This window comes from Nipponia nippon, unplaced genomic scaffold (genome assembly GCF_047370975.1).
Source record: "Nipponia nippon isolate SJK-2023a ecotype South Korea unplaced genomic scaffold, ASM4737097v1 scaffold_4, whole genome shotgun sequence".
NCBI classification, from domain to species: Eukaryota; Metazoa; Chordata; class Aves; order Pelecaniformes; family Threskiornithidae; genus Nipponia; species Nipponia nippon.
In genome coordinates this window covers 96,707,536-96,734,828 of record NW_028262358.1, presented here as the reverse complement: position 1 = coordinate 96,734,828, position 27,293 = coordinate 96,707,536, and the positions used below count along the sequence as shown (strand labels likewise).

Genomic DNA, 27,293 nt, shown 5'->3' with positions numbered 1-27,293 from the left:
TCCAGATAAGTACCTCCCCTAGTTGTCTCACCCTGCAATTGTTTCAAAAAACTGTACTCAACATGGTCCAAAAATCTCCTGGATTACTTGTGTCTTTCCATGTTGTCTTTTCAGCAGAAGTCAGGGTGATAATATCACAATGAGAACTAGGACCTGTGTTCATGAGTCTTTTTCCAGTTTCCTGAAGACGACTTCATAAACTTTTCTGGATCAAGCTGTCTGTAGCAGACACCCACCACAATATTTCTTTAAATGGTTCCCTTTTCATCCTGCCCCATCATCTTGAGCAGTGCATTACCATCACCCCTTCCATAGCAAAGCTCCATACATTCAAGGCACTGTTTTGCATGAAATTCAGTCCAGCCTCCTCATCTTCCCTGCCTGTATTTCCAGAGAGCTTGCATCCATCCATTGCAGCATACCAGTAATGTGAGCTATCTCACTCTGTGTGTTGTTCTTCTGATAGGAGGCTGTAGTTCTGAGAAAGCACATAGACTTCTTACTCCTTCTGTCTGTCCTGTGCTGCGTACATTGTGTGCAGGCACTTGCGATGGGCCCCCTGTTGCACTCCAAGGAAGTATGATGGCTTCCCTGATCATGCTTTCCCACAGGCAATTCTTTCTATCTCCATGTACCTCCAATTCCCTTAACATTTTTCTCTGTGTTCCCTGATTAATGTAGTTTAAAAACTCTCTTCACAGAGTTAGTAATCCTGTTGGCAAAGATGCTCTCCCTTCTTTTTTTAGATGGATTCCATCTTTCCCCATCAGATCTCATTGCTCAAAGAGGGTCCCATGGTAATAAAAGATGAAGTCTTGCCAATACCAGATCAGACATTAACCCCCAGGACGTTTCTATTCCTGCCAGCAGTGCTGTGGAAAACTCTGGCTGGGCCCCCACAGCCTTTGCCCTTGCCGCTAGAGTCCACTAGTCACTTTTGATATTCTCAGGATCTCTGTTAGCAGTATCATTGGTGCCTGCATGGACAAGCAGCAAAAAGTGGTAATCTGGGCATCAGACAAGCTTTGGCAGTCTCTTTACCACATCCTGAATCCAGACCTCTGACATGCAAATATACCTCCTCAGAGATCAGATCTGGTCAACAGGTGGGTGCCACTCTCCTCAGAGAAGGGAGTCTTTAGCTATTGTCAACCATTGCTTCATTTTAGTGGTGCTGGTGAAGGTGTATGCATCAGACTCAGACAGCTTATGTGCCTCTCTGGATGAAACTGACTCTTCCTGTTGTCACAGCCCAATACTTATTCCATATGTGAACCTCCATAAGCAGGTGAAGAGAAAGTCTCCTTCTAGCTGTCAGAAGTAATCATCTTCCAGCCTCCACTGTTGTAGAGTCTCTGTCCCCCTGTGCCTGATTGTGTCTTCTACCGATCCTTCCCTCCTCCTCTGATCCTGTTGCTGTGGGTATCAGGGTTTTGTCCCTTCAGGGTCTTTAAGAAAAACCTCTTCATCTTCCATTTTGTCATCACTGATGCTGTGTAGCCTGTTCTTCCTCCCCAGCTCCTTCCCCTGGCAGCATGGCAACTCAACCAGGATGCATGTCTGGCTGGTAAGGAGCTCATACACCTTCCTCCCATGCTGTTCTGCAAGCAGGAGCATGGGTTTATACCTCTTCTTTAGATTCTTGCTCAAGGTAGCTCCCCAGAAGGGTATGAATTCCAGTGAAGTTTGTACTGATTTGAAATTACACCAAAATTGTTCCCTGACAAAAAAGACTTTTTCCCTCTCTTTAAGGAATTAGGGGAAACATAAATTACTGCTTTTGTTCTAGCTATAGTAAAGCAAAACAGCACAAAACCAGCTTTTTCAGTGCCTTCTTTCAAGCAACTTTCACCACTCTTTAATTAGAAATTCAACCGCTTTTTCGTCCCACCCAGCTTTCCTGCATATCACTGCATGGAAAATCTTTTCTGCTACTGGCAGAAATGGCGAAGTTTTCATTTGTATTCAAACTGGAAGATTGGGAAAACAAAAAGAAAATAATAAGATTGTCTCCCACCCACTCGGTCCCTTTCCCTGAATCAATTAATTTTTAACTGTAAGTGTTGAGAATTAATCATTTAAAAGACCATTCCCTCACTCAAAGGATCACAACTGTTTATATAATTTTAATACAATTCTGAAAATCATTCATTATTAAAAAATCGATTATTAATGCTAATCAAGATAAGTAGGAAGAAAACAATAAAAGGTAGTTGGCTGATTTAAAGTAGATTTTTTTAAAAAAATGCATATCTACACAAAGGTTAGGGTTGGATAGTAATAGGCAATGGTGTTTACATGTTAGTACAATGAATGCACTGCTGCTGTTGCTCTCATATCAGCATTTTTTTACAAAGCTGTAAATGTGTCATTAAAGCTATTTGGATAAATCAAGCAGCAAACAGGTTATAGGTGAAAAAATTCTTTATTAAAGGAAGTTAATCAGAATACAGAATTCATTCATTTTGTGACGAGGGTGGTGAAACACTGGAATGGGTTGCCCAGAGAGGTGGTAGATGCCCCATCCTTGGAAGCATTCAAGGTCAGGCTGGACGGGGCTCTGAGTAACCTGATCTAGTTCAAGATGTCCCTGCCAATTGCAGGGGCGATGGGCTAGATGACCTTTAAAGGTCCCTTCCATACCAAAGCATTCTATGATTTTATGATTGATTCTATGTCTTCTGCATTTTATCTTTCTTGTAAAACATTTGTTAGAGAATTTTTGTGCAAATATATAAATATTAAATGTTTAACTGTAGATGATCAATTGGAATACATCTATTTTTTACTAAATATAGGGAAGTTCTCACTTGATCTGATAAGTTTCTGAAATAGTAAGTCCGTGATTGTTGACAGAAAGGAATGCTGTGTCAGGGAAATGGTTTATAAACTGTCTTCTCCCACTGACATATCAGGATTTTTAAATTGGCCATCACAGAGTAAAAAGGTAATATACATTAAACATAGTTAGCTGACAAAAAAGAGAAAGAAAGTATGCCCAACAGATCAAATGTGAAAGAACCAAACAAAGAAGTTCATTAATGAATTAATAAGTCCAGCACATCTTTCCAACCGTGCTTATTTCCATTAGACAAAATTAACCTTTTTGCTTGTTTAATTCTTGGCTATATTTTATTGATTACAATAATAGATTGTCTTTACTTTACTAGACAATTAAAGGCCTCTCTATTAGAATAAACCTGAACAAACCCCAAAAGAATATGCACAAATGATTAAATTACACCATCAGTTGAAGGGCAATTTCCTTTTCAGTGGCACAATATATTGGATTAAATATACTTCTCTCTCTATATATAGAAGCATATACTGATAGCATATACTATGCTTCTCTATTAGCATACAATATGTATCAAATAATGAATAATTTATTTGGAAATTCCTCTTTTTGTTTGTTTAGCAATGAGAAGCATATTGCATATCCAGAAATGTCATTCTGCTAATATTAATCAGTACTTTTTTCTACTGTGTTTGCTTATAATATTACTACAGTAGAATCTCTAAATATAAATGAACACTGAAAATAGATTTTTTTTGCTGAAAAAGACTGTTTTGTTAAGGCTATTATTAAAAGTCAAAAGCATAATTTATAAAAATTACATAGAATATAAATTACCTAAGGTAAGTTTTCATTTCTTTATGCTAACTATTAACATTTGGTTTTTTGTTTTATTTGCTCAGCATAAATCTATACATTAAACGTTTTGATGTGTAGTACAGAATTCTCTTATAATCAGAAATGGCATCTCTTCAATGTTGTTATTCTTTTTGGAAAATAATTTAGTAACAAAGCCATTTGCTACTAACATTTTAAGGAATTAAATCTGACAACAGCTTTCAAAGTCAGCATTTTGCCGTAAAAGTACAAACTGAATCAATGACAAAATATATCTGATTGCAAACTGCTGGCATGATTATGACAATATAGTGAAAATAAACTATCTATGGCTAGTACCAGAACAACAGGTGTTTCATTTGGATGGCAATTTCCTAAATAATACCAAGTAGTCTGGTACTGGTGTTAAATATGCACTCATGAGGACAGGAAGCTCTCAAGACAGACCAAGTGCCATCATTGCCAAGTGGTCCATGTGGGGATTTGGACAAGAGAGGAAGAACTAACCAGGTAGCAGCACCTGCCCTTGAGCACCAGACTGGGGTCAGAGGAGGTAGTTGTGCTGTGAAATTATGACGTGAGTGTCACAGTCCCAGTTCTACTAGCTGCTCTGATGGAAACTATGATGCTGATCTGATCTTTAGACACTACCTAACTAAATTTTTTTTTAATTTATTTTCTTTTATCAGGATCCAGCTCCAGTAATCTTATGACACTGGTATCATCGGATTTCAGTAGCCTTGCTTAGAGTCTGTTACCATTGTTATAAATTTGATGAAACAGAATGTGTATCATATGAATGAAGTTAATAGCATTTTGCTTCAATGAAATGAGAAAATTATACCAGCTTAAAGGATGTCAGTAAGGAAAGAATAGGGAGAAAATCTACAACAGACTAATTTTATATGGCTTGCATGAATAGATGACAATTTTCAAAAGTTTATGTTAACTCAGGAATGTTTTTTATTTAAATTTACATTATTTAGTTCATATGCTCAGGTTCAGAACGCAGAGATCATTTTTTCAAAATGACGCTAAGCTGATTTCATATATGAAGTAAAAGCCAATGACTGATGTGAATCTTCCATGATAAATATGTTTTCTTAGATGTTTTCTATGTTTTTAGGTTTTTTTCCTTTATCATCATAACGTCACTGCAACAGCATTAAGTTTCAGTCTTTCTGTAACTCACCTTTTAACAACAGTGCGAAAAGACACTTCTAACATTAAAGTGAATCACCACTGTTTTCCAAGGTAAATTAAGTAAACTGAATATCATTCAATAAAAGTAAAGATGTGTTTATTTATGGGAAATAATCTAGCGTACAAAGGCACTATACGCTATATAAAAACAAAACAAACAAAGAAAAAAAAATCCCTGCCCCCAATCTATATGCAACTTTCTGTTTTTCCCAAGACTGTTCTTCTGAAACTAGTGGATAAAATAATTTTAATTTAAAAAATTATTTGATCACTTCAGAGAAATCTGTGTTTTGGTTTTCATCAACTTTATACAGCTCAATGGCTCCCACCTGCAAAGGCTTTCATAAACTTACCATAAAATCCTAGGAACACTAATGAGCAATATATTAGATGCCTAAAATTTGAGGTCCCTGCAACTCTAAAGATTAAACATCTTAATGCTAAATATGGAATTGTCTCTATTAAAAGTTCAAAATTGTCATTTTGTATAACTTTGAAAAATTCAGATGTATTTCTAAGCTTGCCATTATTTTATAAACTGCCTGCTTAGCTTGATCTACTTTGTGGCACAAGAAAACAAAACGCCTCCACAACTGAGATGATTAAAGGCTAGTAAATGAAAAACCAGAAGTACCCTGGAAGTGGATAGGAAGAAAAAAATACCTGCAGAAGCATGCATATATTATTACTTGAAATTAAGCAAAGTATTACTCTAACAGTTTAAAATTATAGCAAGACTTATCTTCGCTTTCAAATTTATACCAAATCCATTCTTTTCCTTGGAATGCAAATTCTACTTTCCTTGAAAGGAATTGCTTTGTGATTCTATATATAACCTGTGAAAAGGCATTTTCTGTGAAATCCATGCTAATTAAAAATCAATGTTTGTTTGTTTGTTTTTTAAAGGAACGATATTTGAAAAGCAATACTTAGCACTTTTCAAGTAAAAAACATTTCCTTAATTCTATATGATAATGCAAACCATGCAACAATGCTGCAACAAAGCATGAGATAGACCCACATCACAAACTTTAAAATGAAAATCACACAGAGATGCATATATTATTGCTCCATACCTGTATAAATTTCTGTAAAAATAGGGAAAAATAGAAGTTGAATATATTATTTAGGTGCATTTTTTCTTTTAAAATATACAACTTTTCAACTACTAAACAATGAAGAAATGTCTGTATCCACATCTGTGCATTTCACATTTCAGGCTAAAAGCATGCTTCACTCTTTCTCAGAAAATAAAAGAAGAATGCTACTAAGGAAAACAATTACCACAAATTTATTTCCTACTGAAATATATGGGAATGCTTTTCTTTTCATTCTTTTATCTTATCTTTGTTTACTACATGAGAATTCAACTGAAATTACTAATATATGCAGAAAGCTTAAAGAAAGCTGGTATCAAACTCAGTTTTTCCTTATGGCCTAGGAGCCGTGGGTGTCATTTTGAGATATAGTCATGGCCACCTTTAGTTCAGGTGGCCAAACCCTTCTGTGTTTTGAGATCCTGTTTTCATTTTCTTAAAATCTGATAGATTGGCCAGACCTTATTTATAGCAGCTGATACCAGGATTATTATTTTATTACTTTTATTTGTGTATTAGCAGATGAACCTACACCACAAATAGGCCCATCATGTAGAAAAATAAAGCTGCAAACATTTGTTTCACCAGCCAAAAAAAACCCCCAAATTTGGTAAGCTTTTCTTTGACCAACAGCAATGCTCTCATAATTTGTTGGGCAACCAGGGAAAACGTAACCATGTTTTAAGTCTTTGAAGAATTGTGGTTTGCAAATACTTTCTGGAAAATTAAGGGCCAGATACATACAGATTCTCATTTGCAATGAATATACCTTGTATCATCTACATAACTTAAATCTCCCTGTAACCAAGATTCTTGTACACCATTCTCCCAGAATGAATAATGAAATTCAAACCCCTTATCTACTGTAGATGACTGGATTTACACATGCAGTATTCCCAGAGTACTCACAGCTGTAAAGGCTTAGAAAATTTTTCTTGTGGATCAAGACGTGTCCCAAGGTGCAAACTGAAAGCAGAGCTGAAACCACAACACATACCTCACTGAATTTGTATGGACAGAGTTAAGCAACCAGGGCTTTTAGAGATGCCTTTGTGTTCTCAGTGCTGTTCTGGAAGGCCATGAGTCTCCTACAGATCTTGTCATATGTGCCAGACCCCTGTGGATATCTAATGTACCCAAGAGTGTCTAAATTGACACTAGAAATGGCTAGGCAAAAGACTTGCTCTCTGAATTGTTTCCTTTTGGAGGCAGAAACACCTAAATTTATGTATCTAGGTGGCAACTTTTAGAAACAATAGATAAAACAGTAGAAATACCAGAAAAAAATTCCAAAGTTCTGCAGTGACTTCATATATGAGCCAACAGCAAGTCTCAGTTCATACTGATTCCCACTTAGGCATTGCATAGCCTTTTAGACTAACTTTCTTCTTTATTGCTTAGAAGCAATGCATATTTTCTAGGTAATATACCACAAACATGGCCACTCTGCTTCTCTACCTACAAAAAGCTCCTATGTGATGCAAAGTGCCCTTCATAGCTCTATGCACCAGTTTCATTTTTCCCCTAAATAAAATTTTATTTGGCTGTTCAGTGTCAAGAGAGTGGCAAAACCAGATATAAACTGATGTTGAACAGGAGATATTCTTTTATGGTCTAACACAGAGATATGCTAGAAAGAGCCACAGGTCTTGCAAAACTGCCTTTTTGCATGGGTTTTGGCACAGGAAAGACTGAGATTTGGCCTATGAGCACTGAAAAAGTAATTGCTCCATTATGTCTACTCTAGTTTTTTGCCTTCATGAGCACTTACATTTCTTACTTATTATCTGTTTTGTAATTAGCTGTTCCCATAATAGAGTGTCCTATGCTGAAAACTCCATTATTACTCTTGCTTTTCAACAGACTTAAGCATTTTTTTTTCTGCTGAGTTGCCTTTCTCACTAGTTTACTTTCTTTTGCAACATGTTTAATGGCCAATTACCATTTTTGCTTTAATCTTAATTGGAACACATTTGGAGACATGTGTCATTAAGGCTGCAACAAATAAGTAGACATTTCCTCAGAACTGAATTTCAATTTTCCTCTACAATTACATATATTTGATTAAAAAGGTCATACCTATTAGCAACATCTACACCAAACACATACAGAGCATTTTTTTTAAATGAGTCATGTAATAATTTGGATCAAAGGATAAACTTCTTTGCTCCATTTATTAAAAACAAGTTACTAAACAGCTTTTTTTTTAAAAAAAAAAAAAGAAAAAAGAAGAGAAAATATTCCTGTCAACTTCTACAGGGCTATCACATATCAAATATACAATCTCTACCTGAAAGGGACATTTTAGTGCTTTGTCTCTTCCTGAGCTTTCTCTGGGAATAGCAGAATGCTGGCTCAGGCCATGGGTCACATAAATGTTGGTAAAGTGGTTTGGTTCACCTTTTCCTTAAATACCGGTGTAGAAAATGGGGAAAATTTGCATTTCTGGTGTGGGAGTGCAAGATCTGTTCTTAGCTTTCAATCCCAAGTAAGAATAAAGCAGCCTTACAAGTCCTGCTTTATTTTCTGTAAAAACGAGCTGGTCTAGAAATTGTATTGGGATCATTCTCCTTTTGCGTGCTAAAAATGCTGAAAAGTAGCATTCCTGATACACCGGCAATCCCACTTTGCTACAATCTCAGCAAGGACTGATGTCTAATTGTTATGACTAACTTCATTGATGTGGCTATGCGATACAGAAAAATATTGGCACTTCAAAGCTGTGAACAGCAAATTTGCATTTATTACTACGGCCCTGGCTGTTTGTTAGAAGAATATTTTAATATACTGCAAGGTTCTTACAAAACACCAAAACCACCAATAAGTCTAAATATGGGTGAAAGTTAATGATTGGGGTGAAGCACCTAGGGGTACCTTGAAAGTAGGTACGTAATGCTAGAACAACTCAGAAGTGTAAGAAAGACTTGTCTACTATGTAGCGGGCCAGTTTTACTAAGAAATAGTAAACCAGTGTTTATCAGTGGAGCACTTGAGCACGTCTTCTACTAAGATATCTTTGAACAATTGAATGAACTGCAGGCATTCCTCCCCTTCCCTTCATACAACTGAGCAAGAGCCAGATAAAATCTGTAAACCGATGTGCTCCTCCAGCTGTAAGTTGTATGAAGACTTAAAACTAAGGAAAGCAAATAAAACTGTAGCAACCCAAAAAGACAGTTCTGATTTTGCTGGCACAGATGGAAGAATATAATGGGTATGTTTCAGTCTTATAACAAAATAAATAGCTTAAGACAAAAAATGTACTTTCCTAAATTATAACGGAGACCAGCAAGGGGCTGAAAAATATGGTAGGTTTGAGGTTTGAAAAAATATTTTTTTACTCCATAGCATAAAAGAAAGAGGAGTCTTTCTCTCTTTCATTGAAAATTAAAGGGCATGTTGATTTAAAAAATGTGATCATTATCAACTTTTTCTTCCTATTGTTCTCTGTAAATAAATACTTCCAGGTCTGCATTTAACATGCTTCCACTTGGAAGGAACAGCCTGGATATAAATATAGATAAAATATAGGTATATATCTAGATAGATAAAATATAACAATGGGGACTATAAAATTTACTAATTGCACTGTTCTTGCACTGTGTGTGAATTTTTAACGGAACAAGACAGTATTTCCTGATGGAGACACGGGAGCTTTCAGTCTACCTTCCATGAAACTGTTAGGACCCCTAAATGAGATACAGTCTCACAATATGTTTCTCACACACTCTGCTCTCTTCTGAAGCACTTAATATCAATTCCATAATAACTGTGATTCTATTAGAAGAAAGGCTACAATTTTAGAATCAATATAATAATAGAAAAGTTATTATAATAACTCCCCGGCTAGGATACTATAATGGAATCAAGCTCATGAGAGGGCTGAGAGGCCTGTTTAACACTATAATAGATAAATTACTGCCAAAGACTATCAGTGATAATGTATTGGCCAGAACTGTAGCTGAATACACTTCTGAGCTGTTTGTCACCTGTTGCTAATATTAAAATCTTTGATTTGTCCTGCACCCAAATCAAGTTTATCTTCCTTCCTGCTCCCAGTTCCAATAGTCACTTTGCCAGTAGGGAAAACAACAGAAAACCAGCTGATCCCCTTTCTCTGTTTCTGAAAAACTTAACTTCAGAATGTTCTCTGATAAAAAATGTCCAATATACATGACTATCAGTGTTGCACCTCAGATATGATAGAAAAGGGGTGGAAGATGGAGACATTTCTAAAACAGTAGCATATTTGCAGAGACTAATACATTAGAACCAAGCAGAAGCAACTATATCAGGTATGTTCTTAGGTTAAATCTTGTATGAAAAGAGCATTGTACTACCGTATGTGTAAGTGGCAGAATGGTAAAAAGCATATCAGCATTTAAGTGTGAGGTGTAATAGTAATTTCTACTATACAAGTCAGTGATAAAACACTAGTGAAAGCAGACAGAAACAGAGAACTGGACTTTAAAAAGTGGACTGTTGTATTGTGAACATATTCACAAGCACATACAGTATTTGTGGCATAGATAACTATTACAAATGGCAAAAGCATTTTATAAAAATTTAGATGTTATTATTTTTTTCTCTATTTGATCTTAGTTAAAACACATGCTCAGTGAGGCTCAGTAACTTCTAGGATTTCTGTGTGGGTTTATACAGGAATCTCTTCAGTAATAACACAATCTAGTATAGATATTTTTTTTCTTTAATCAAATCTTGAGCCTCCTCCAAACCAAGGTCAAAAGAGTTATGGTATGAAAGTATATGGACTTTGAAGTTCATTACTTTATACCTTATCAGGACTACAGGTAAAGCTCTATGATTTTGGAAAAAAAGAAATTCAATTTTCTCCTCCACAGGACAAGGAACTTGGCTGAAGTAGGATAAAAATACTTCAATTATCATATTTAGCAATTAGAACATTACTAGAAGTTGACAAGGATGTTATTTCATATCTGGCAGTCTTATAAGTTTCTTGAGTTTTCTTTGAATTATGCATAGATGGACTGCTAGTACCCTCAAGCTGTTCAGCTGAACATTTGGGCTGAACATAATTCCAATGAAATACTAGACTATATAGAAAGACCAGTGATCTACACTAGCTGTGGGGAAATCTTCTATCAGGGGAACATTGATGGAATGGAATGCATTAGTTTTGTCACTATTAGGGTTACAGCAACAGCGTCAGAAGATGTACTGCTTCTCCAGTGCTCTCCATGCTTTGGCTTTACCATGGAAATTGGATTTTTTAAAAAGGTTTGTGCCCATCGGAAAACTAAAGCATTATTCACAGATCAGGCTTGTAGAGTTAATTTGTACAGTCTGGACTGTCAGACATGTGAAGAAAAGTCCAGATATATACCACTGCCCAAGCATCATTGTTCTTAAAAGCTTTGGATGTCTTTCAGTATTCTATGGAAGCCAATGGAATGAGTTAAAACATTTTGTCAAAGTAGACAAATCCATGCTTTAAAAAAAACAACAAAATGCACAAGAAAAATACAAGAAACTATGAGTATAGTGTATATGTGTGTATATATATATATATATATATAAAATTCAATAAAATTTCTGATGACTTTTCATATTTATATAGGACTAATGTAAAAGTTTGTTAAAATATAAAAGTACATATTAAGGATATAAAAAAGTTTACACCACATAAAAATGAGAAGTAGCTATACTTGCTCTCAAAAGGAGTGAAATGGAAAGAAAGCAAAAATGTGAAGATTTTTTGTTTTCTTTTTAAAAAAGAGGAAATAAAGGGGAATAAAAAGGAAAACGGAAAACCCAAAACTTTCAGGTCATAATCTTGCATAGTATCCTTGTCAAAATAAACAAATGAGAATAGTCAAAGAAGTTAGGAAGAAAGATAAATGTATGCAAACCAGTTTCTATAAATAGAATCAATTTCTAGCTTAATCTGACAGGCTAACTTTTGTATGAATGCACCTGAATGTCCAAATCATGCTCTGAATTCCTTAATTCTACATTCTATATAGTAAAGGTCTGCTGTGCACATCGTGATCAACTGGTATATTATATGTTCCTAATAGCGGTGCATACCCTTCAAGTCAGAATTTGTGATGGGAGAATCAAACCATTACAATGTATTACGGAAATACAACTTCAGATTGCTTTCCAAGTAAATGACAGCATTCATAATATATCATTTATGCTTTTCCACTGAGAATAACAGAAGAAGCAAGAACATCTGTGAAAATATTCCAAAAATAAAACCGATATTCCGATATAACTTCTACCGTTAATATAATGTATTTACTTTCTTAATAAAGCAATCTGTAATCTGTAATTTGTGCACACAAAGTTATTTGTTACAGTAATGTGAATATTTCCACACAATTAGAAAACATAGTTTAACTACCCATTATGTTGGCTTACTGTGAATCTGTTTAAGACTACATTTACAGTGGTTTAATACTAAATAAACAGATGGCATGAAACTGAAGTAGAGTTTTCATATGAAACTAATTCTGCTTTTATTTATACTGTCATAAATCTAGGTAACATCAATATAAGATTTTGATCTTGAAAGATGCCAAGAAACCTGTAAAGAAGTAAAAAGTCTCAAAAAATCTTTTATTTCAACAAGAATCATATAGATTCTAGACATTTGTACCAAGAATATTATGTTTTCAGAGGATCTCAGTTACCATTTATGAATCTTCCCATCAGAGTTTAACTTTTCCATTGAGGGTATTAGACGCTGCTAGCTTCATGAAGGATGACTACAGAAATGTTGACTTTCTGAAATTTTAATCACTTACTTAAATATCTAAATGAATACCAAAGTCTTCTCAAAATCTGGCTCCTTGTGAAACAAGTATTTAAGAGACCAGTATTTCTAACCATGTACTGAAAATGATTTCACATCTTTCTGAGCAGAGGCAATTCTGCTACTCATACAGTACTCATTTCCTTGTTGTTATACTAGATTTTATTCAGCAGAACATAAATTAAATCTAATAAAAATGACAAACTAATTTTTGACCATTAACTAAAATAATAAGAACAAACATTAGAGCTCACTCTTTTCTCATGAATGATGAATTTAATGCAACCATCTTCCCTAAAGGGGAAAAGCCCTGCTGTCTCAACATACCAAGAAAATTGCCTTTTAATGATTATTCTGGAATCCAAAGTATGTATCATTATATTGAACTGCAGGAGGAAAAATGTGTTTGTATTTAATTTATAAATCAACAAGCACCTTTAGTTGAGATTATCACTTGAACTAGATTTGCTCAGGAACACCACGCAATTTGTTATTTTAAATTATTTTAGCAGTGAGTATTTAAACCCTCAAAATTTCTATGAAAAAGGTTGCAATAAAACTTACATTTTAAGTGTATTTCCTTTAAAAACATCAACAGAAATAATCACACACAATTTATGGATTCCAAGATAACTATAAATGGTTTTCTGAGAATGAAAAAATAATTTAGAGAATGCCATGACCCATCAAATTAGAGAGAAAAATGTGTAGAAAAGCAACCGATCTTCGTGATGGCAGCTTAATAGGCATATGCCTCTCATTTTGTAAATAATCTTGTTCTGTTAACAAACTGATTTTAAAGTATCAATTTTGATTAATAAATAAGCACTCCTGGTAGATGTGTAAACAAAGTTTACTTCACATTACTTGCAGCCTAAGGCATAATTGGCTGGTCAGTTTGAAAGCTTTGCTTGAGAAAATGAAGGACTAATAATGCTGTAGGAAGAGTGAAATGAGTTCAGACAATTGACAGAAATGCTTTCTAAAGTTAATTATGTTTGCTTTCCCCTCTCCCTTGGTGTTCATTACCTTTAAACAGAGCCACACATTGGCAGAAGTAATTACCAGGTTGGTCAATGCAGGTGGCTCCATTCTTGCAGGGAAATGAAGCACACTCATCTATATCTGTTTCACATCTTGCACCTTTGAAAAGACGAAAGATTTGAACATTTAGTAAGACAATCAGGTGCCAATTTCTAATTCATTTGCACCACAAGAATCTCAAGCAACTTGTGAGGAGAAACTAACATACATCAGCCAAATAAAGAGCCACACATACTAATGTCAGCATTCATTTAATTCTTATCACCACAAATACATAACAACTTATTTCTGAGTTGCTAAATGGTAACTAATCTTCCCTGTGTGTGGAAGCTTTGAAGGCCTTTTTAAATGCAGACTAATTTATCTTGTGCTATTTAGTTTACAGATGGAGTCAGTGTTCCAGTTTGTTAGAATGCAAATGAAACATTAGACCAGGGCAGATAAAGAGAAATGAGAAGGAAACACAAGCAAATTAGTCAATGATGTCTTAATGGATGCTTTGTGGACTACCTCGCTGTGGAAAACAAGGTTTACTATGAATACCACTCACCAGTAAAGCCAGCTAGACAGGTGCATTCATAGCCACCAATAAGGTCTGAACATGACGCATTATGAAGACATGGAGAAGAGTGACATTCATTTATATTTGCTTCACAAGTTGTGCCTATAAATATACAATCAGACAAAGGGGAGAGCAGTTACTGCATAGCACATATAATTAAATACCAACTTTTATTTTAACTAAATATAGCTCATATACTGCATTCTATTTGACACCCTTTTTGCATTCAGATTTGGGCATCTATGACAGTATGTTGATATTTTTAATGTTTAAGCTATTCATTAATTTTCCCAAAAGATTAAAAGTACAGTCATTGAATAGATTCCTAAGGCTTAAAGCAGACAATTTTCTTATTATATGAATATAGAAGAATAGAAGACAAATTACATTAAATATAATGGACTGCATTGCAATGACATGACAATAAATACTGCTTGTGTTCATGGTAAGGCAACAGATGTACTCCCAGAAAATGGAAAAAGAAATCTGATGCAGACAAGAACACAATTTATTCCAGTCCAGACTATAGCTAACATAACCACATAGCTACTTAAAGTATAAAAATACTCTATTGCTAGTATTTCTGAGTGAAATTAATTTTTTATCATTTGAAGAATGAATGAAAAATAGCATCAACTGCAAGGTTTGGGAAGTTCAAAGAATTTTAATAAATAAATATGCAAGTGATAGTTGTTCTGAATATAACTAGCAGTAGAAATGTAATATTTTGCCCTGTGACATTTGAATTATAGGTTGCTTTGTATTTCAATGATTAAAAATCCATGATGTTTAAAAAATGATGCACTAAAAAGAAAATGGATTCAGTTTAAATTCCTAATCTGAGCTGAAAGCAAAGAATAGCTGCAGATATTAATGCATCCACTTATCAAAGTGATTACATTTTTCATATAAATTGTACAAATATGCCAAGAACAAAACCTTTCCTGCACAGGTTTTTTCTCTGATTCTATTATATTAAATCTGCCAACAGTTTAAAAAACTTACAGAAAACAGTATATGCTATTTGCAAAATTTCACTGAACCCCACTGATCCATTTTCAACAGCTAAGCCACCAGCAGAAAACACCTAATTCCATGCTGTCATGAAAAAGTAGATATAACTTTAGTCAAGATGCACTTATGCTGAATTTACATGTTTATAACTTCAGATGACACTAAAATAAGTATACACGCATCTCATCCAATATGTTAAAAAATTGGTGTAAGACAAAGTAGATTTACGAAGTTATAGTTCTATGGATTTTTTAATACCTTGAAATCCATCCTGACAGACGCAACTGAAGGCATTCAGATGATCAACACAAGTAGCTCCATTGTGACAAGGGTCACTAAGACACTCATCCACCTCAATCTCACAGTTATTACCTGGAAACAAGTGAAGGATTCACTTCATTAGGAACATGCCACCGGTGAGTCACCAGTGCAAACAGCAACAACAAAATGAAATAAATGAGGTTAGGTACAGGGAACTTTTACCAATGAGCCATAAATTGTCTTTGGGGAATTCATTTCTTGTTGATTAAAGGCAAAAGTGAAATGTATATCTAACATATAATGTTCAACAAAGATTGGATGGGAATTTTATGGATTCATTTATAGATTTACTCAAAAATTTGCATCTTTTCGTATTTTAAGGGCAGTAAAAAGTCTTGACTTTTCCTGAAACATCACAAAAGTGTAAGTATGATTTCTAAGACCAAATATTAAAATATCGCAGTCTTTTTCTATAATATTCTTTTTCGTTTTATTAATTTCTGGATTTGTTATGAAGATCTCTATAGGAAATAGTGGGAAAGGCTTCCATTATGGCCAAATATTTTAAGAATTTTTTTCTGAAACTAATAATCAAAAAGTTAGCTATTGCCCTATATTTTTATATATGTGGAGGAAAAACTTATAGATGCTGACTTCTGGTTGAGAATGATATATACCTAATATTTTTTCTGGCCTTTGAGGTAGAACAAAGCTCAGAAACTATTTATTTGCATTTTGTATATGAATTATTCAAAAAGATTATAATGGCCTCAAATTTATTATTACTTATGCCTAAAAGGTAGGTAAAAAGTTCCTGATTGTTTCAGAGGGGTTTTGAAGTCTTTATCTGGCCACAGAAAAAGTATAAATTAAAAATAATAATCTACTATTATGTAGATATAAGAATTTAAACAAACATTCCAATAAAATGAGACCTCACCAAGAATTATCACAACTAACATCAAACAATTTTACTTTATATTTTGATAATAATAAAATAAACCAGCCATAGAAACAAGATATAGCAGTTCGTTATATTACAGACACAAATACTACAGCTATTAAATTACAGATTATTTCATCTAAATGGATGCCTACATTAGGATGTAGAGCAACAATTTAAGAGGTATGGAATCTACTCAAGATCTGAATTCCTCTGGTTGCCTGTGTCCTCCTTGACTATCACAAGAGAATCTAGAGTCATCCTATTCCTGCTTTAGGAGCCCGGTCAAAGTCTCTGCAGTTAGACAGGATGGATCTGGGCTGCAGAGCTGACCTGCCACTCAGGGAATTCCAGGGAATTCCTACTGCGCTTGATTATTTCATCATACAGGTGATCAAAAATATATGAATGCGTATTTAGAAAAGTTCTTTTTTTTTTTTTTTCTTTTTTTTTTTACACTGAAATCTGGAATTACCATGACAGTATGCTGACATAACCAAACTAATTTTAATCTAGTCAGACTCTGTACTAATGACAATGACCTGCAGGGTAGGTTTAAGCATGAGTAGTTAAACCTGCCCAGAATCTTGGATGTGTATTTGGCAGTTGAGGCCCTTGTTACTGCAGCCTTATTGTTACAGGAAGCACAAAGCAGATAAATTAAGGCCAACTTGCACATGGCTGGGAGTTGCAATCACATCAGTGTAAGACAAACACTCTGTCTAAAATAGTATAAAGTAAGAGTTATTGGAGTGGAAATAGTCCCTTGTAGTCAGTATTTTTTACAGCTGTATACTCTTGCACAGCCAAGTACTTTTGTGTGCCAGGAAACAGAAGTTGCTTCTGCCTGAATCAGAGGCACACTGCTAAATTATATCTACTGCTACTTTTGAATAACCTTCTTGTCTGTGCTGTAGGACTGACTTAAACATGTTAAACAACACTCCTTTGAACCCACCTATAAAACCAGGTGCACAGAAACAAAGATAGCCACCCAATATGTCTTTACAGATGCTGGAAGCTCCACACGGTTGTGACAGGCAGGCAGCAACATCTGCTTCACAAAGCTGACCAGTAAAACCTGATGAAAAATAGAGGAACAGAAGGTATAAAAACTTTATTACCACATTTAGTCTGAGAAAACAGACAAGTAATATACCAATTTTGCTAAGTACTTTTGTGTTCTTTACTTATATTTCAAAACTTTATTTAGGATAGAGTAAAATATTCCAGTTTCTTTGAAAGTTTCAGTTTCATGGAACAAAAGAACTGTATAATAAAGCCATACTTGTAATAATAATAAAAACTATTCAAGATACAATGGGTCTTCAAGAAAATTTGATAGAATATAAATTTCTTCAAGTGGTTTTATGCAGATATTCCTATTTTTATTGAAATATCAGTAAGAACACGCTTGACAAAAGCCGCCTCATTTTTGGTGCTGTGTTCTGTATACCACACTAAGAAAACATCCTATGTTTCCAAGCCAAAAAAGAAAATTGTCCCAATACATTCTGTTATAAAGCAGGTATTACAAGATCTGACAGGTTTGGCAGCTTATTGATACTGATTTTTTTAACCCGTTAACTTAGAGTTAATGATAAACCTAATCTTGTGAAACATTGAGCATCCGTGCTTCCTGTTGAGGTCTACATGCACACAAAATTTAAAAAAGAAATTCAAAGATAAAATATGAATCTACATTTTACACTTAGGGTATATTGGCCATGGTGTTATAGTTTCTGAAGCCATCATCTGGCAAGAAAATCACATGGTTCATTGATGACAGCACCTTTATTTTAGAACATACAGAAAAAATAGTTGCAAGTAATATTCTTTGTTTCACTGAAAAAAGGATGTTTTCAAAACCAATAAATATTTTTTAATTAATTGATATAAAGCAATTAAAAAATCAGTCATTGTGTGTGGAGCTAGGATCCAAGTGCTGAATATAAATGCCAGGTTTCAAACTTTAGACATTTTTGTTGTAACTTTTGTCATAAAAAATCAGTGAGTTAATGTATAAGAAGTATAGTTTTCTGTTCTCCTATTAACCAAGCACTTAAAAAGTTTTTAAAGATTTTTAGATTCTTGCAAAAATAATGTTCCAGCAAAGATCAAAAGAGACTGGACCAATTTATTATAATTTAACAATTACAGCATGAAAAGCCACTAAAGACTTAAACCAGAGATTTGGTTCAGTGAGCTAAATATAATTAATTCCAATGTCTTACAAACTTGGATACCAAGTCTGGCTGAAGATCTGAACTTCACATTTCATTTTAAAAAAGATTTATAAAGGAATGCTGTGCTTCAGTAGCATAGGTATTGCCAGAACAGATTCTAGTGTGCCATCGAGTTGCCCCATATGTGACCTTGTGTTCATCAATGTTTTACACAACAAGGAGAAAAAGGAAGAATCTTTGGTCAAAGATGTTGAAACAAATCTGTATTCCTACAGTGTATTGCGATAGCTTTAAAAACTAAACATAATCCAGTTTTTATAGCATTTATTAAGTGCAGATCCAGAGTAATAAATTATTCAAAAATTTTAAAAGTTCAGTCGTATTTGGGCCTAGTTTAGCATAGTCTTCAAATTAAAGGAAATGTAAACCATGTCCTTAGGGCATGACTGAAGAGCTCGTGATCTGGAATATATTTTAGTTTTTGAACAGCTAGTTAGATGAGGTAAGACAGCAACTTCTGACCATCAGGGTAAATTGCTGAAACATACTGTGCTTTAGAAATCCTGGCTTGTATAACAACCCTTTGAGGCATAAATACAAGACAATGCATATTAAAACTGCCCTACACATGCAGTCACTTTGGTTTCCAAATCAGTAGACGCAGAAAGGTGTCTTCAAGCTATGTTTCTATTCCATCCCAAACACCAGCTGTGTAACATTCTCACACAGCTGAAGTTTTCCTCCCTGTTGATTGCTATTAAAAATTTAAGTACCTCTCTCATTTTTGCCTTCGTAAATAGCTGTTAACATCTGTCTACTGAAGTACTACATAAAACTAATATGAAAAATTACGATAAAGAAGTAAAATGGAAACATTAATCAATGATGGTAACAGTTATACACAGATACATGTATAACTGTTACATGCAGTTATGTGACTGTCATCCAAGTGGAGATACTGAATATAGAAAAGCCAACATGATTTTTTTATTTGACAAACTAAAAATAAATATTCATAATAACTTTATAGATTGGAAATAAAGATCTTAACCTATGTATGCTTTTATTTCTGTGTTTTGAATTAATTATCAAAGTATTGCAGCATAGGCAAATATATCTGAAGTTGTTACTATACTAAGTTGAAGACCAAAGGGTGGTGGTTTCAGGGCCCAATTTTAATATTAAACATCTGGTTTTGTATGAAGTTTCTCGTAAACACAGATTCAGTAGCAGTTCTTAAGAATATACTATTTCCTATAAAAAGAAATGTGCAAGTGTTGGTTTATTTTTCTGCTACAGACAATCAAAAGATGATACTTCATGAATTTAGATCATGGAAATTTAGCAGCAGAGTATTTAAAATATTTTTTTTTTCAGAAATGCCACATTTACATTCTTCAGACATTTCTTTCTGACAAACCCAAATGCCTCATGACAAAAGTGATTTTCACTAGTCAGACTGTGACACTTAAACTCTCCAGGGAGATCATTGCATTGTGATCCATTCTGACATAGTCCAGCCACAGACTGATTCATGGCAATTTCACTACATGGCTCCTTATATTCTGGATGGCAGCTACATCTGAAGCTGTTAGCTGGAACCTCCCGTTAAGGCTTATTGTCAGGGCCAGCAGGATTTGATGTGCATTCATTCACTCTTATTAAACTAATATTACTTCCAGGGAAAAAGTTATATGGTTCCTGTTAAAATTACAGCTGGGAAAAACTTAAACAGACTGAAGGAAACAAATATCAGAATTTAACAAATTCATTTAAAACCCAGACAATATTTTCACTAAGATTTTTACATACTAATGGGTTGCTAATTTCTCCTTATTTGCACTGGATGTGATAACAATAACATACAAGCCCTTCTATTAATTTAGTTTTTGAGACAGATTGTTGTTGTTTTTGTCATTCAACACCTATCATAATGAAATCCTGCTTTTGCTTGGGTCCTCTGGAATTTCAAATATAAAAATTGTGCTTATTGCAAAAGTTATGCATAATGTAAAAATTGTAAAAACTATGCAACTAATAATAGCATAGTTGAACAAAATAGAGAAAGGGTAATAAGGAGGAAAAATCATCCACCTTTGGATGAAAGACAGGGAAAAAATGCTGCTGTTGCCTCAGACAATACAACAGGAAAGTGTTTTGTTGTGACCATCTGCTCTAATAAATACATGTGATTGTTGTATTGAAGTAACCAGTCACAACTACAAAAGACACAGTGGAAGATGCAATTTTCTCTGTTGTATCCTTCTTGAGTATAGGGTTTCTGGAACTCAGAGATCAAACCCCACTAATTCTCAGTAAAGACAATTCAAACTTCAGCAATTAGATTAGGATAACAGAATTGCCCTCTCAAAGTTTTTAAAACTTCATATTCTAAAATTAAAGAGATTGAGAAATGATACATGTGTGACTTTAAGAAAGCTTTTGTGTTCTCTGAAGACTGCTCATTTTCACAAGCAGACTTCCTGATCTAACAACAGCCGCAATCTGAAAAATGGTATTCTATTCCTGTGAGATATTCAGTTGTCATTTTATTTCCCATTCTAGCTCGGGGACAAGTCAAAACTTGTGTTTATGTACGCCTAATCTGAAAGAAAGTTAAAACATGTTGTAAGAATGTGCTATTATGAGTATTTAGGGTGTTTGTACTTTAGTTTCTTACCTACATATTCCATTCCTGAAATAAATAGATAAATATTCTAAGGCAATATAATTTTAACAGATTTACAATTTTCTGTCATGTAGGTTTGAAGTGAAGTGTTTCAACACTTTTAAATCTTTTGCAAAGTTTTCTCAACTAAGTAATAAGTGAAAAAATAAATCTCCTGGGCCAAAAGCCAGTTTTTATCCCATCATGTCAGCATTTTCTGATGAAATAACATTTCACGGGATATTTCTCAAAAAGCTCTACTGGCTGCTGAAAAGTCATCATGACAACTCACTTTGAATTTTACATTATGATTTTCTGACAGGAAGACTTAAAAAATATTTTTTCAGGACAAACTTGTATATGTTGTTTAAGGTCAATTTAGTCTGGAGAGGAATCTTAAATAGCAGTCAGTACACCTGCTGCTTACCACTCACTCACTTTGGTATCAACAAATATATGTACATTTTAAAATATTCTTGACACCACAGAAGATCTGCCGCAGTCATATTATGTTGTTTACTGTAAACACTAATGTGACAGTGATGGCAAGCTGATGTACCTGTCACAGGCAACAAAAGGACATTTCATCTAGGCTACAGATAATATCTTTTCCCCAAAATGGATTTGCTCTATGACTGGGACCCAATGAAGCTTGGTCAGCCTAGATCAATTCTGATTCAGATAGTTCCCAGTGGACAGACCTCACAGGTAGACCTTGCAGACCTAGAAGCATACCATATATGAGCCTGAATCCACATGCCTTTCTGGCCGCCTTCTAGGCTTTTACTAAGCAATTACTGTTGTCCGATTTGTCCTAGTCACCTCTGTGCTAGGGCAGAAATTCTTGGGACAGGTGCAGTAATTTCCCTTCACTGATAAATTTGCAGGTGCTGCTCAACCTTGGAGATGTGTTTTTGCCTACACATGCTTCAGTTGTGCTCCTACGCAGGAGAGTTAAAGGGCATTGTTATTTCTGTTCCGTGAATGCAGTCCATTGTGGAATCAGACTGATTGTGGTCATACAGGTTAGTATGAACTCTGTCTACCTAAACGTAAATTATCTGGCGTATTTACAAATTAACAAATTGTCAGATTAAACTGAGTTCTCTAACAATAACAAACTGTTCTCTAAGAGTTTGGTCACTACTTATTGAACACCAGGGCTTTTCTGATAACAATCTTCATTCACCAGTGAACTCCAGCATTATGGATAATAACGACTTTTTTCTATGTTTCATGATCAAAATCTGAATACCTACAGCTCCATACAGAGGCACAAACCCTTTAGAGCAATAAATATTAATAGCCTTTGGGAGATGGGTAATGGTTGGCAACACACACATTCCATGTGGTGACTCTCTATGGCAGGTCTACATCTTAACACTGTTTTTTAAAGTACTGTGTTCAGCTAGGTTTAGTTTCAAATATTTAATCACCTTTTATTATTCATATAGGGAGTATGACAGCAAGGCAGGCAGGGCACAATCTCACTGACAACCAATACAGTCCCACAGTACCCAAATGAGAAGAGCTGAGCAGGTCCAATGCTGAGAACCAGGGTCTGCCACAGCCCAGTGATGACCAGACAGCCTGCAGTGACAAGGTAGGTCTGAGATGAAGCTGGGAAGTCAAAGTCAGCAAGGCAAAGTCAAATTGGCAGGAGCCTGCTGGTACACTCTGATATATGGCAGGGAGCTACATCACTTCTTGCACAAGCAGAACTCCTGACCAAATATCTCAGCATAGAGATTTCTTTTCCCACAACACCAGTACATTGCTGAATCCCATTCAGCTTGAATTCTCTGGGTCTGTTTTTGCAGATTACTGCCTGGTTGTTCCCAATTTGTATGTATTTGTTTATGACTGCCAAAGAGGATGCATCTTCACTCAACTGAATCTTCTTTTCCAGACCATTGCTAGAGCTTTTGCCTGTCTCTCCCCCAGATTGGTGCCATCTGCAAGTTCAGTCACAATGTTTCCAATTCCATCATCTAGGTCATTGATGAAGAACATTGATGAAGAACGTTAGTGGACCCAAAACACTTTCAGTGAAATTCTTTTCCACGCTGAATCACTATGATCTTTTACTATTTTTTTCCAGTGAGTTTATGTCGTTTAGTGGTAGTTTCACTAAGACAGTGTTCCCTTGGTTTTCTTATAAGAATGCTGATGCACTCAAGCTATATATCACCTACTTCTTCCTTATCCAGAAGGTTTATTACCACCTGAGAACAGAAATTGCAATGGTTTCACACATTTTGCCTTTGAGAAATCCATGTTACTTAGTGATCGTCATCCTTTTGTTGGTTTCAGATACTTATAAATAATTAATCTTTACATTTTCTCTAGTATTTTTTCAAGAATTTAAGTTAGACCTGACAGTTCTATACTTCACCTTTGCTCTTTTCTACAGTTCTGTTATTTGACCTATCCACAAGCCAACAGCTCTGAAATTGCTCTGAAACATTTCTAAATACCACAGCTGAAGCAGTGGCCAAACAGATCTTAAAGTATTCATTTTCATGTAAGCGTTTTCTAGATTATTCTTTTTTTATGGTCAGAGATCTTCCTTTTAGACAGTTCAATGTAGTTGACTTTATTTGCTTAAGGTCAAGCAGAAAGGATGTTGAAAACTTCTTGGCATCATATGTCAACAACTTTCTCTCTCTGTTAGGAAGCAGATCCACACTTTTCTTTCTCTCTTCTAAAAAATTACACAAATATCAGCTATACATTTCATCCCATCTTTTTTTTTTTTTTTTTTAAGGGTACTTCATCTCTTCTTGAATATAGAGCAAAACAGCAGAACGGAAGTTAATTATCTAGAAAGTTCTTTTAAAAGGAGTGACTTCATAAAGTCCGCTGCTAGTGGTCTTCAAATTTCTCTGTAAGATCTGACCTTTCTGTCACTTTCTTTTTCTTCGTTCTCCTCCTGTCTAGAACTTTTTTCTGCCAATAAGGGCTAATGAGCACATCACTTCTCTCTTAGCAGCCTGACTTGAATGACCATTTTTACTGCTTTGGACAAGCTGGACCTGAAGTCATACAATTTAATGAGAAGATGTAAGAGAACTATTACTCTACACTGTTTTTCTTTCAAAAAAACCCCTCAAACCTAGGAAAAGGACCACAAAGGCCAAATACATCTTCCAATACTGTAGGAACATTTTTGTCAGTTCCACTAAAAGATGGATTAGACCTAGAGAAAAAGGATTAAGTAAGAACAGAGGCATAGTCTATACATCTTACAGAAATACACCAGAAGACTTATAGCTATTACAACAGAAGTTTGATTACTGTACCACAGAAGGCAACTTCAGATTCTCTATTATTTACACTAAGAAGCCACAGAGTAAGTTTTTATTCTGGCTGTGCTTGCTGCCCTGGAATGTGTCAGACTATCTTATCATTTCATGGTATGATGCATTAGAACAGGACCTAATGCTATTTTACAACTGCAGAATAACATAGCTGCAAAAGTAGAAAGGAAAAAGAAAAACCTTATGAAATAATAGCAGTTATCCATTTTCACTTTACCAGAAGGACTGCAAAGTGGTCAGTGTTTGTGGCTTCTTCTGGGAGGATGTCAAGACATACTGAGAAGGTGATGTATATTGCAGTACATTCCTTGTTTCTTATTACCAACAGGTAATATATTACCCTTTCCTATATAATCTCTTCTTGTAATTTACATGCAAAAACTACGGCATTTATAAATTCCCTTATGCATAATGAAAAAATGAGAGTAAGAAATTGCCTAATAGAAATAGGTTTGATTTTTCCATATCATTTTTTTGTTGCATCATCTCATAGATGATAATATGATATCACTTGATGAAACATAACTGCAGGACCTGAAAAATCGTAAAAGTTCAGCAGATAATTGAAGCTAAGTTCCAGAGACATACTCCTCTCCTCCCTCTATAAAGGAGTGACTGTACATGCTACTTTGATATTTTTTAAAACAAATTATGTGTAACAAGACCAAAATAAATATTTGAGGTATTTGTTTCCAAAGCAGGCAAAACTAGTTAGAATCAGGGAAAAAGCAATGCTGCTAGTAGGTCAGTATGTAACAGCTGGCTTCAGCCTCTAGGGCAGTGGCATTTTTTAATCATAAAAAATAATAATAGTTCACAGGAGTAGATCAGTAATCTAGAAATAAAAAAATCTTACCACTCAAATATTGCTAATTTACGTAGAAAATAAATAACATGCCTTGATTCTCACCTGATTCAGAGCACCAGTATCAAGATTAACTAGAATTAAAATGATGGTGCTCCATGAATGAGAAAGCAGAAGCAGAGCCATATTTCTTCTTAAAAAAAGGGGAAAATGAGGAAATGAAAAATTCTTTGAAAGTTTTTTTCAGAATGCCTATTTTGTAAAAGCATATTCCTCAGAGGACTTTCTGTTTGATTTTTTTTCTCTCACTGGTAGTTTCCAGGTAGATTACACAGGAATATTTCTGGCTGTCTAGAATTAAAACAAAAAACAATCACCTCTTTCTCCGTGTGTCGTTTTTTCAGTGCTGATATATGCAACAGTCACGCTTTAGTAGAATATATATGGGATGGCTTATGTTTTGAGGGTTTTTTTCCTGCTTTAATAGTGTTCTTTGACACTTCCTTTTAATTGAATTAATTTATAATTGCTTGCTGCTATTACTTACTTTTACTGATGTATCTTGTATATCCAACTCCCATTCATTATTGATAGCCTTACCTGAATGTGTGTCACCACCAAAAAGTCTTTCTGTTGTGTCTATTGTGCTAATCTATTTTTTTTCTGAAAAAGAATAGGAAGAGTTTCTAGTGGAAAGAATTAAGATTTAATGAGGAGAAATAGCTCTTTCATTCCCTCAATAGAGTACATGATTAATTCAAAACAACACCTCCTTATAAACCAGTAATGGAGACTAATGGAGAAAATTTACATGATTTTTTTGTGTCCTCAAAGGTTATATTTATTTGGCAGGTCTATATAATTTCCAAACATTTAATATATCTTAGAAATAAATACCTGTGAATTTCAATAGAAACCAAATATACGTGATGAACTATGTTTTTACACAAAAGCAATAATAACAATATAAACAACAACAGTAATAATTAATATATGTTTTTTAACTTCTGATAATTACACAAAATTTAACTCAGCTTAACATCTCTGAAAAAATGATCAGTGAAATATGAAGCTCCCAGTAAAATTAGCACAAGCAGTGTTGCTTTCCTCCGTCAGTCACGTCTTGGAGGCATTGCCTGCCTTTCAGAATTCATGTGATGCAAATAAGGAGATAAGAGGATGAGCTGCCCCCCCATAGTGTGATCTTACACTGGATTAAATAAAGAGCTCTCCAGTGCAATATTCTTATTTTAGAGATAAATTAGATTTGTTACAGAAAATATTTTCAATGACTTTATTTAAAAGAGAATGATTTCTGAAGTGCAACATAGAGTTGGGTATACATTTCCTCAGGAGTGTAAAAGTTTTTTAAAGTAAAATTCAGGAAGACAAATAAGCAAATAAAAATAAAAATACATTAGCCTGCTATTCATGTCGTTCATGGTATTAAGTTGGCAGATAATACACAACAAAAATTTGGGGGTTGAACCATTTCTTAGAATTTGCTGTTAAGCAACCTCTTGGACAGAGAAAGCACATAGTCATTACCTTTCATCCATCATATATTTTCTAGTTTATCTTTTATAGTTATCAAAGATAGTATAATTATAAGATCCAAATATGATCCTTCATTTCTTATCAGACAAGAACACCATATGATACCAGAAAAGCTGGAAAAAAACCAAGATTGTTTCTAGTAACGGATAAGTAGGAAAAAAAAAAAAAAGGTAGGTGATTAAAAACCATATAGCAACAGC

At 34.5% G+C, this 27,293-nt stretch overlaps 1 protein-coding gene across 1 annotated transcript in view; it reads right to left on the bottom strand.

Annotated features, from left to right (window-relative positions):
- The window catches only part of EYS (EGF-like photoreceptor maintenance factor), a 923,675-nt gene that overhangs the window by 604,685 nt on the left and 291,697 nt on the right, over window positions 1-27,293 (bottom strand). Inside the window, exons 16-19 of the mRNA XM_087776394.1 lie at window positions 17,516-17,638; window positions 15,612-15,725; window positions 14,328-14,441; window positions 13,763-13,876 (exon numbers count right to left, since the gene is read on the bottom strand). Of these exons, the coding sequence (XP_087632520.1) occupies window positions 13,763-13,876; window positions 14,328-14,441; window positions 15,612-15,725; window positions 17,516-17,638 (465 nt within the window). The remainder of the gene's footprint in view (window positions 1-13,762; window positions 13,877-14,327; window positions 14,442-15,611; window positions 15,726-17,515; window positions 17,639-27,293) is intronic.